At 40.8% G+C, this 12157-nt stretch overlaps 1 protein-coding gene across 1 annotated transcript in view; it reads left to right on the plus strand.

Annotated features, from left to right (window-relative positions):
• Positions 1 to 989: 989 nt before the first annotated feature.
• The window catches only part of CHL1 (cell adhesion molecule L1 like), a gene marked incomplete at both ends in the record, with an annotated part of 44229 nt that continues 33061 nt past the window's right edge, over positions 990 to 12157 (plus strand). Inside the window, 5 exons of the mRNA XM_079540341.1 lie at positions 990 to 1080; positions 2705 to 2810; positions 3471 to 3661; positions 10357 to 10479; positions 11492 to 11662. Coding sequence (XP_079396467.1) covers positions 990 to 1080; positions 2705 to 2810; positions 3471 to 3661; positions 10357 to 10479; positions 11492 to 11662 — 682 coding nt within the window. The remainder of the gene's footprint in view (positions 1081 to 2704; positions 2811 to 3470; positions 3662 to 10356; positions 10480 to 11491; positions 11663 to 12157) is intronic.

Here is a 12157-nt window from a genome sequence, read left to right on the forward strand (position 1 = left end):
CGAGGACGTTGATTTCCAGGAAGGTTTCATGAGTTGAGTGAATAAAAGTTCCCAGTAGTGGACACTGCTCCTGCAAAACGATCCTGACAGCTGAAATCTGAATTTCTTGAGGTAGATGTGCTGTAAGTACTGTGTTAGCAGATGGGCAGTACGATGCATACCTTACACTTGTTAATACTTCGCTGATATTTGCAAGTGGTGCTGGTGACTGAAATCCTTCATACACCCACACTTGTGGAGCCCTCTCCTTTACTCCCCTGTGAGTGGCACCTAAGCTCTCATTAGCACAGATTTTTCCTCCTTTTGGCTGGTGCCTGACGTTTTTACCTTGTAATGCAGTGCTGAGGACGTGTAATGGAATGTGTAAAAGCCTACGTGCAGCAGTTCTGGGATAATGGAGTAAAAGGCAATGTTTCGTGCTCTGCTCCTTATTAATGAACTAAATTGGACTAAATGTCCTTTTTATGTTTTTTTAAGACATAAATAAAAGATAAAAAGATGTATGAGATTTATGAGTAAGGTCATTAATGTACTAAATTACTAAATTTCTCTCATTAGCTCTGTTACATTACTTTCCAACTTACACAGTTCTCATTAGAAAAACTTATGAACTGGAATAATTACAAATATATCATATTTTAAGCTATTCCTACTTTAATTGCAAAGCAAAAAATAATTATGCTTTTGTTCTGTAATTGATTTTTACTTTTTGCATGTATTTTACTTTAGAGGTTTAATATAGGACCTTCCTCTAGCCAGGAGATGGAGAGGGGAGTGGAAACAGTACTTTCATGCAATTTAGCTGCAAATCCTGAAGCACTGCTTTAATTTAGTAACCTCATTAGAGCCAAGTTAATACCCGCTAATATGGCTGTTTCTTCTCCTTGCTAGGCTCCCAGTTTCCCATCTTACATCTGATTTGAATTGATGGTGAGAGGAAGCATAAGGTATATCTCGTTCTGTTTGGACTCCTTGTTTACAGAAGAGTGATGGAGATGCTATTAAGCACAAAGAGGATCACCATATGCCTGTTTTTCTTTGTACTGAGTTTGGCAGCTGCTATTGAAATACCGTTATCAGGTGAGTTGTAGCTATTTACTGAACACTTTGCTGTTTTGTTTTGGCATGCTTGCTTTTATTTTTTTTTTTCCATTTTTTCCCTTTCCCTGAAGAAAAAAGTATTAAATCCTACTTTCAGTTGTTCCATTTTGAATTTAATTCTGCCAGAACATGGCCTTTGGGAAATTTGGAAGTGATAAAAACGTGAAGCACTTTGTTTAGACTTGTTTGGATGCAGCAGTAAACTTGTCTAATAACATCTACCTGATGTTCAAGATCCAACGCACTGCTTAGCTCTGAGGGGTCAGATCTGTCCTTCACAAAAATCCATTATTTTGGCTCTGAGTCTCCCTGAAGCTTCTTTGATGTACATGAAACTGTGTTTACTTGTCTCCAACCCTCCGTCTCACCTCGAGAAAGAGCAGGTGTATGTCTTGGAATGCACATGAATCCCCAGAGAAGAATCTCCTATGCCGTGCACCCCACCCTGGGGAGCACCAGCTCTGGCTGGCTGGGATGTTCAAGCTGCCTATTCTACATGGTTGGTGTGCATTCAAAGAGATAAGGCCCATGTGGGACAACCCAGTGGTGGCCAGTGGACTCCACTGCCTGGGTGGCCAGGAGGATTACACACTACAGTTTGCTTTCTGGGGATGAAGCAAAACAAAATTCAACCATATTGGGTTTTGAATGAATTATACTGATGGAAAAAGAACTGTAGGGTCTCAGCAGGCTTTTGAGTGCAGCAGCTTCAGAGCAGGACATTGGCAGTGTGGGTACCTGCTGTGAGCAGCCCTGGTTGCAGAGGATTAAGGCAATTAAGCAGGGTTTTAGCACGTTTTCATAAAGCTACCTGAACTTGTTTATCAGTGAAGGAGATGGAAGTGACTCCCTGTGCTGAAGTAAAGCAGAAGCAGAGCTGGGACTGCGAAGTGCAGGCCAAACTGTCTGGGCAACCACTGGCTTTAAGTACCTACACAGGGGAGTCATCCAGCCCTTACTGTGTTTTAATGAAGGTCTTTATGTTTTAATAAAAAGGAATTGTGTCTGATCAGTGAAGCTGGTGGGCCTGAAATTGCTCAGCTTTGAAACCATATGGTATGGTATCATTTGCTTCAGCTCTGAGCTTCCTGGACTTTGGAGAGAAACCAAAGACGATGTTAATTTTCTTTCTGTCTGCCTATAAGGATGTGACCATCCCATTATCCCCAGCTACATGGCAGGGCACCTCTTTCCTTCTGTGGCTTTGTTACACTGATATTTGCGACACTTTTAATTCCCTTAGAAAAAAAAAAGATAGTGAAAAATCACTGTGTAACTGTGTGACTGCTCGTGGCACTTCTGTCCTGCAGGGTGCTTTCTCATCTTTGCAGTCAATGGTCTTCCTTGTAATTTTATCCAGAATTAAGACAGAAGTTTGTGACTTTGTGTATATCTGCACCCGTGAGTCTATAGACATGTACAGATTTGGGGAGCAAAGTGTTGTCGATGTCAGGAGGGTGATGATAATCATCCCTTATTTAAGGCAAGCCTCACAGTTTGCAGCAGTGAGGTAATCCTGACATTGTCTTGTTGAAAGAAAGGCCCTGAGCTGTGCACAGCTATGCTTGAAAGAGGATTTAATCTGCTGTCTCTTTGTGTTCAGTTGCACAGCTTCCAACAATCAAGGAGCAATCTGAAACCCAGGTTGCCTACCCTTTTGATGAGAACTTTACAATTAAATGTGAAGCCAGTGGAAACCCACAGCCCACGTAAGTACTGCTTTCACCTGGAGAAGCAAGCAGAAATTGAGTTGGCTTTTAGCCTTTGCCAAACATTATTCCTTTTTTGAGGGGGAAAGGAATAGCAGATGTCCAGGAACCCGCTCAGAATTGCAAGGCAAGGTTAAGCTTTGTTTCCATTTAAACCATTCAGCTCTGCTAGTTGAAATTCTTCGCTCTCTCTGTGAATAGATAGCAACGTGCCTTTTTCTTGTTGGGAGAGGTTTCATTTCTGAGCAGACTTGCTCATGTTCTCCTGGATTCTACAGTGGTACCTCATGTAGAGCCTGCCAAAAGTCCCAACTGTCCTGCAAACAGAGCTTTTTTTGGAGACCTGTAATTCCTTCCAGTGTGTGGCTCTCGTTTTCACAGGTGGCATCTCTCATTTATTGGCCTTTTGTTAAGCTCTCTGTTCTTATTCTGTGTCACAGGCAGTTGTCCAAAAGTGAACTGTCCAATAGCAGACATGCTCAATAGCTCAATAGCTAGCACAAATTATAGCAGCACAGCATTCATTTTACCATCGCCTCCTTTTATATAGTTTCGTTTTTCTTTTGTTTTGACACCGCAGTGTTGGAACCATAATTTCCACTGCTTTTTGTATTCTCTATACTGTGGCCATTCCTTTGTAATTGTTGTTTTATTTTTCAGTTTCAACTGGACAAAGGATGGAAAACCATTTGATCTGTTATCTGATCCCAGAATAATCACACGTAACAACTCTGGGACATTTGTGATTCAGAACCATGGAATCATCACCAATTTTCAAGGGAAATACCGTTGCTATGCATCCAATGTGCTGGGAACTGCCATGTCAAAAGAAATTGAACTCATTGTTCCAAGTAAGGGCTTTTGCTTCACTTTCATTATACCTCATGTAAAAAAAACTTTTGAAATAGTGTTCGTAAATCAGTGGATGCCCAAAAGAAAACTTTGTGCCCTCTGAACTGATTTTATTTCATTCCAATTTTTGAGACCAGAAATCTGAACAATAAAATCTGAATGCAGGAGATTCAGACCACACCATTCGTCTTACGTGTTTCCAAGTGATGCTCCTCACCATCTTCACTTAATACAAAAACAGTGGGGTAAATCGCACATCTGTTTTCCCAGATAAATTAGTCTGGAAAACATTTATTGTTTACTTCTGCTTTCTGAGCTACACTTGGCCTCAAGTGGCTAGTGGATAAATTAATATAAACTTTCTAATAACCATCCCAGGGGAACCGAATGTCCAGTGACAGAAAACGATTATTTGTTTCGACTTGGCTATTTAAATGCCTTTATAGTTTGCTTTCTTTGCCTGTTTCATGAAACCCATCAGGATTCTATTCTGATCTGTATTTGCTTAAAGCCTCTGCTATCTCTTGTGATGCTTCCACTTCTAATACTTTTCTTTTTCTGTGAAGAAGAAAGTAGAGCTCTTGATGGTAATTGCCGCATGATAAAATTCTCTGCCTAATCTGGACAGAAATAATTGGTTTGAGAGAGGATACCAGTACATCATTAGCATATTGAAATGTTTGTAGAGGGAAAACAAATGGCAGAAATGAGAAGAAGAAAAAAAAAAAAAGTGACATAAGTAGTAGTGCAAGAAATATTTGAAAAATTAAAAATATGGTGGGCAGTGAATAGAAATGCATGTGAAAACAAAGATGGTTTGAATCTAAGGCCAGGAAAATGTTTTTTAAAAAAAGGGGGGCAACTTTTCAGTTAGCGTTATTTCTAATACAAGAGAAGTGTATTTGATAAAGAATTAAGAATCATACTTTCACTTTCCAAATATTTATTGGAAGGTAAATGCTGCTTAGAGTCATAAGCCTATAATATTCCAGCCTGGTTACTGTGGGGCTGAGTGCCCAGAAATTGGGCAGACAGGATGGTCTCCATCTCAGAGCATGGAATGTGAAGTCAGAGGGAGGATGGGAGAAATAGCAGCTTATTGTTGTGAAACAGCAAACAATGCAAGTGTTTGGAAACTCAAGGGGGGTGGTGATCCAATCAACCATAAGTTCATTAGCCTGGTGTCAGTAGCATTCAGGGTGTAGTATTAAATACTCAAGGGAAGAATATAAAGTTCTGGAGTTGAATGGAAAATGAGCTCTCAAAACTGTGATGTAGTTATGAAAATTACTGATCATAGAAATGAGTATTTCCATTGTTAGCACAGAGGAAGGCAGGGGGAAAATGAGGTGGCTTTCAGGACTGGGGTTGTGGATGTGAACAAAATTGACTGATAAAAGCAGGAGGTCATCTAGCTGGGCATTGGCCAGGACAATGTTCTTATGATGGCTTCATATCAAGAAATTTGGGAACTTGTCTTTTCAGAGAAACTGAGGAAGAGAAAGGCAATATTGGTCATAAACTCAGTATAGGAAAACATGAAATTAGAAGAGGAAAATTTGAGAACCCTCTAAATGACAGTAGGGCATTTACTTGAATTCATATACTTCTGCCTCTATTTCTTTAACTGTATAACGTAGATGCTGTGAATTAAATCAGGATTCAGGGATCACAGAAGACACCTTTCATTTTCTGAAGCGCTGGATAGTCTATAGCTCTGCTGAAATGAAAGAGATCTGCTGGTGCACAGAACTGCTGCAAATTAGGCAATCAGACACAGAAGACTTTGGGATAAATTACTCTATTCACCCACAAGTTTTGAAGCAGTGACTGGTACATATGAGATCACTACATGTATTCATGATAATGATGCAGAGGTGGCAGTGCTTTGCCAGCTGTATTCAAGTAAAATGTAAGCTGCTTGGCAAGTTGCTGTGCCAATGAAGTAAAGAAGAAAACAGCAAGACAGACTAGGATAGGGTTTTTTTTCATAAATTAAATTTTATTGTACAGAAGTATAATGCCAGGTTTGTAAGGAAAGTAAAGTTGCTGCTGAAAAAGAGAACAAAAGAGTGTTTACTCAGAGTAGTCGTTCCAGGAAAGCATTAGCAACGTCAGGAGGAATGATCATTAAATGTCACCTACATAATGAAAATACCCCACCTCCTCTGTATATGATGACATTAAGGAGAAGGAGGAAGAGTTGGCTGTGAGAATAATCTGCATTTTTGTATCATTTACAAAGTCTAAATTGTTACAGGATACATGCAAAATGAAGATGGATGTAGTGGTGAGAACACAGACCTCTGTTCCTTTCCTCCTGTATTCAGGGAGTCTGTTGCTCAAACTACTGAGCAGGCCCAATGCCAGAAGAAGGAGAAGTAGGGTTTAAACTTCTTTAATTAACTGTAGTGTAAAAGACTCTTCATGGCAAACAGTTAAAATTTATGCTCAGTATTTCTAAAGCCTTTGCTCTAAAAGACCAAAGTTCTGAGGGTGGAAACAGAGCCTACACATAAAATTGTCTGCTTGAGAGACAATTGTTTCTTTGAGAGCAAGGGGCCTGACATCCCCAGACTTCCTGACAGTCAGGCTTCCTAACTTTTTCAGTGTAATGAAGCAATTAAAAAAATCCATTACAAAAGCAGGTAATATCTGATAAACAGTTCAAAGGTTGCAGTGGAAATTACAGATTTAACTAATGCATTTACAGCATGGACCAGAATAGCAGTTGATGCACTGAGTTGAATACAGGAAGCTGCTCTAGCTGTACTCATTGGTTGGTGATTTTAAGTGATGTTTAAGATTCTTTGATGTGTCGTGCCATACATGTGTATAACAAATTGTTTAGCTCCTAATCAAAGCATCTGATGAGCTAGGAATTTCCAGGGTATAGAATTTAAGTGATTATTTCTATTATTCATTACCCTTATATCTTTTAGGGATTTTGGTATATCCATGATACAACTGTGCATCCAGGACACATCTCCAACAATGACTACAGAGAAAGTTATAAAAGGAGACCTCGTGCATAGTGATGTTTTCCTACAGTGGTTTTGCAAAATATATATTAATTGCTGACTTAAAATAATGAATCAGCTCCCATTTTAAACCAGTTAATGACAGGAACCAGGTACAGCCAGTACCAAGTACCAAGTACCAGTACCAAGGACTTCTACAGCTACTTACAGAAATCTTTTGCCTTCAGTTTGTCTTCTCAGTGCTTTTCCCAGGAACATGTAAAACACCAGGCTAAATGCACTCCATTCTCTATCTGGTATAAATTCTCATCCTCAGTACAGTTGTAATTGTACAAAGTCATCACAGCTGTTAGCATTAGGACAGAAACAAAGAGTGTGCTAACAGGTGTCTGAATAAACCTGCAGCAGTCATGCTTGCACCAGAGTGCTGAGAGTCAGGTGCTAAACTTCTGTGTGCAGCTTAACTCAAATTCGGATTTTATATTTGCTTTTCATGTCTCTGCTGCATATTCTGAACAGATAAGTAGGAGGGACTGACCCAGCCTCTGTTCTGAAATTTCTTTCAGCCAGCCTAATTTGTCACTGGTATTTCAGCCTAATCTCAAGTGCAGTTAGGTCATTAAACTTTGAGTCACCCCGGGGATTAAAGAGAGACTGGTTCCTTATACAGATGACTCTGGAAACAGATAATCTTTCATTTCCATGGTTTATACACTGCCACAGCACTGTGATTCTGGTTTTTGAATGCTGTACATCAGTCAAGATACAGCCTTGGCAGGAAACAATACTTTAGCAATGAAGTCTTTCCCGCTACTGTTTTGGGAGCTTTATATATCGATGTGGGCTTTTAGAAGATGTTTCCATAACTGAAGTCAGGTGTGCAGTTTGTCATCTTCCCTGTGGCTATTTCACACCTTGATTGCCTGTGTTGTGAGTGTCCTCCCACTGGTACTTGAGCAAGCCTTTCTCAGAGCCATTAAATAACATTCTCCCCTGCGTTGTGGATATGTGAGATGTAGCACTAGAGCCACTCTGGATTCTCTGGCCTCTCTCATTATGTCTGTATGTGGGGAATTGCGTGTAGGACTGACGTGACAGTTTCAGTGGTATTGCTGCAAGGAGATCAATTGGTTGTAAATTTTACAGCGTCCATGTGCTGCTTTGGTAACTCCATCTTGTGTCACTTTTGTGACACAGTTAATCTTCTGTGGTAGTTCCTAGCTTAATTTGATGGTGATAGTTTCTGAGATCAGCCACAAATCAGTAGTGATTGATTCTGGAATATCCACCAATTAAAACAGAGCAGCACAGCAGAAAAGAAAGCCAGACATTTCTTCCATGTATGTACTGAAAACTGATGTGCAAGAGCCAAAGCCTAAAGTGATATTAGCTTCTGAGCCTTAATAAATCTCCTTTCAGAAGCAATCATTTTTCTAGTCTTTGAGACCGATGGGGCACCAGCAAGTAAATATATTTGTCAGGAGATTTGACTGAGGAATTTGTTATGAAAATTGAATTTTCCTCTCTCGTAAAACTTGAAGGGTTCAAAGCCAGTTATGCATTGAGGGAACATCAAAGTTTTGAACAAAGTGAAATGAAACAGTGTAGAAAACCCAAGGAGCCTCAAAACTCCTCATTGTTCAAATAGGTTTTAAAGTTATACAAGACATTGGGGTTCACAGCGCTGCTTCCCTCAGTAGGGACCAAAGTGGGCATTTGGGCCTGTGCTGAAAGGAATGCCTGCACTACCTGCTATTGACTCCAAGATGATGATTTTTCACTGTCTCCTGGTGGGAATTGATATCTTTTTGTATAATTAGCTAATTATTGGCTACAGAAGCTGACTGGAAAGGCCAGTGATTATGGCACCCAACTGGGGTATTGGAGACCCAGATTTTATTGTTGTGCCAAATGAGGCAGAAAATGGGTTTGAACAAAAGTTTCCCGTGCCTTAGATGAGCAGTCTCTCTATTGGTCTATTTGTTGACCTGATTTTGTTGACTTAGTCAGAAATCCCTTCTCCTTCACCCAATCCAGCACTCCTAGCTTTATTGAGTGATGTGCTTTTTGGGAAAAGTAAGCAAGCTTTAAATCAACAAATTGGCTTTTTCCCACTGGAAAATGTTTTCCCTCTCCAGGAGTCAAGAGATGCACTTTTCAGGGCTTGAAGAGTATTGACTATTGAATGTATTGGATTTAACATACAGTTCTTTCCCTTACTTGAAATGCCAACTACAGAGTGGGTGATGCTCATTAGATCCGTGTTGTTTTCCCTAATAATTTCTATTTGTATTAATAACACTTTTGGAGATTAAAAAAAAAAAACAAACAACAAATAACCTACGACCAATTTGCACTCAGGCATTCAGCATTGAATTGATTGCTTCATTTTGTGTTCACTAATGCTACAATGAAAAAAGCTCCCCAGTCCTGGCCCTGTATTTCTTCTCAACCTCCTTTTCAGTTTGACTTCTGCTGTGTGACACTGCAGCTGTCTTGCAGTGCTCCTGGACTACTAACATATTAAATTGCTTATTTGCTCCCAGAGTGCCTTCTCATGCCTTGAACACCACGATGGCAGTAGTTCTGTGCCGATCTGGCCCTGCACAGCCAGGATGCTTTCATTCTGTAGCTGTTTAATTGCTGATAATTTTAATGTTTAATGAAGTTGCCTGAACTGAAACTTTCATGAGTTTGAACTTGCCTGAAATCAGAGAAGTGTCCGCCCTGAAACTGCCTTAGTTAAATTCGTTTAAGGAGTGGTTGCATTTTGCAGACTGATTTCTTCACAGTAATCCCTGAGCTGCAGTCTTCCAGTGCTTGCTTTGGGGGGGGGAGGGTTCCAGCCCAGCTCGACTTCCTTTCTACTTGGATGTGCTCCAGTTGCATTTGGAGCTGCTGATACAGTCCAGGTTGATGATCTTTGCCAGGTGTCGTTCAGGCTTTAAACAGTCTGCTGACTCCCTTGGCGATTAATCCAAGTTCTTGATCCATTAATTATTTAACCTATAGTTAAGCCCAAATAATGCTTTCCTTTTGGACCTCCAGTGTATTTCCTTGTGCCAAGCCCGTCTCTGCATCCTGAAGGACAAGCTTGCTGAGAGCCCTGCAGATCTGCACAGCAGAGGTTTTACACCTGAGGGCATGTGGAGGCAATATTGTCTTTACATAAGGCTTCTGCTTCATCTCATTCTGGAGATGGATAAGAGTCGGGATGGCTGCAAGCACAAGGCAGAACAGCTGTCTGATGTCTGTCCTCACCTGCACTGACTTGCAGTGGCTTCTTGGGAACTGCTGTTCAGCCAAAGACTTCCCAGAAGAGCCTGTGCTCCCAGACTGATTTTTGATCTTCAGAGATCTGCCAGAACCCTGTCCTCTGTGCTCATTTTAGGATCCCATTTCAGTTATCTGTCTCTTTGTGCAGTCTGGCAGGGACTAGTCAAATAAATGACAGCATTTGAAAATAAGTACAGTAAAATAATTCTTCAGCAGAGCTCATGGGCAGCATGGACAAATCACTTAATGAATGAAAATCACACAAAATGTCTTGCTCTTTGTGAAGTGCTTTGTTACTCTTTATCACTTGGTAAACAACAGGAATACCTAAAGGCCAAGAATGCAAATGATGATGTTAAGGTAAGTATTTTATTGGGAATTAAAAGGAAAATTTCCAAGGGTAACAGTAAAAGAGGAGTTTCTTTGCTTTTGCACAGATGTACCAAAATTCCCTAAAGAAAAAATTGAGCCCCTTGACGTGGAGCATGGTGATTCTGTGATCTTGCACTGTAACCCCCCAAAAGGGATCCCACCTTTGCATATCTATTGGATGAATATTGGTAAGTAAACAACTTACACGTGCTTCATGTAAGGAAACACAGAACAATTGTTTTCCAAAGCGGTTTCATATCAGTTTTATAACTGATGGGAGTGGTAATTCTGCAGGTGTCTGGGGAAAAGATCTGGATATTGATAAATAAATAAAAAATTGAAAAATGTGCAATAGAGATGTCTTTACATAGAAAAAGCAAATTGTAGAGTACATTGACAGCACATTTTATTAACTTTTACATAGCAGAGCTTAAATATCAGTGAGTACATCTACCAGTTAGGAAGACTGCTGCATTTAAGGCAGAGAAAATAAAATGTACCAATATATTATGTCTATTATTACTGTTTTATTCTCATGAATCAACCATTAGCTTATGCTGATACTAAGAAAAACAACTTCAGTTCAGGTATGCATAATTGTTTCTTAGTTTTGATGTGATTTTCATTGTTGTATTCTTCAGTGTTTCTTCAGCATTTATATTCTGTAGGGTTTTCTGGCTACTGAGAAGCAAGATACCGATGTGACACAAAGGGTTTCTTTTTGATGTTGACCAAGTTCTTGCAGAGACAGGGTGCCAGATTAAACCTCTGATCTTATGAGGCAGCCTCTGCACTCCTGACATACATACTTTCCATAGGTCTGCATATGGCTGGATCAAGAATGAGACAGTATAGTCTCACCAGTCCATACTAATGCTGCCCTGCTCTAATATGTAATTACAGAAGAGCAAAGTGGTCAGGAGATTGGCACATCTGCAAATAGTGACCTCCATATCAGCATTACAAGCCTTTGTATTGGGGAGGTTGGACATTTTCTCTGGCTGAGAAGGAACTGTGCATGCAGTTCTGTATGCTGAGTATTGGTGAATAACCCATGGGTTGTGCTGGGCCTTCTGCCTCTTTCACATCGAAGTTGTGTTCTGTCTCTGGAAGCAAACACATGACAGCAGAGCATTGGTAGTCATACTGGTGAAGCAGCTCAGTATCATTACCATATTGTAATTATTTTTTTCTTGCTAGATTTGCAGCACATTCCTCAAGATGAAAGGGTCTCCATGAGCCTTAAGGGAGATCTCTACTTTGCAAACGTGGAAGAAAATGACAGCCGAAGTGATTACTGTTGCTTCGCAGCATTTCCAAAACTGAGGACAATTGTACAGAAAATGCCAATGACACTGAAGGTTTCCCGCTGTAAGTTTGTGGATGTGTTCTTTCTTGCTTACTGTTGTTTTTCTTTTTGGACTCCCTAGACATCAGTGTGATCGCATCACATCAGCAGATGTGAGCCCCAAAGCCCCCAGATGCAGCTGTTGGGCCCCCAACGTACCTTGTCCTTCCTCCTGCTCTCCCTTCAGTGAAAGGTGATGAAGCAGGAGGGAGACCTGCTTCACTGGTAGTCCCTGACAGGACTTGCCTGGGTCTGGAGGACATGGAGGCTTCCACATCCCTGCTCTGTTGGTTGGTCTGGGTGCAGCTGTGGGGCTGGGGAGGACAGCACCTGGGGGCTGGGCTGCAGGCTCAGCCCTGCTGGTGGCTTGGTCCTGGAAGCCTCTGTGCCTTTGCTTTCATGAAAAAGGAGACACAACTGTCCCTCCCCTCTTCTCTAGGGAGAAATGGGCTGCTCAGCAGCAAGAACTATAGGTCTGATTTTCAACCTCTGCAACAGTGACTGCTGCGATGGTCCAG

The sequence above is a fragment of the Tetrao urogallus genome, assembly GCF_951394365.1.
Source record: "Tetrao urogallus genome assembly, chromosome: 10".
NCBI classification, from domain to species: Eukaryota; Metazoa; Chordata; class Aves; order Galliformes; family Phasianidae; genus Tetrao; species Tetrao urogallus.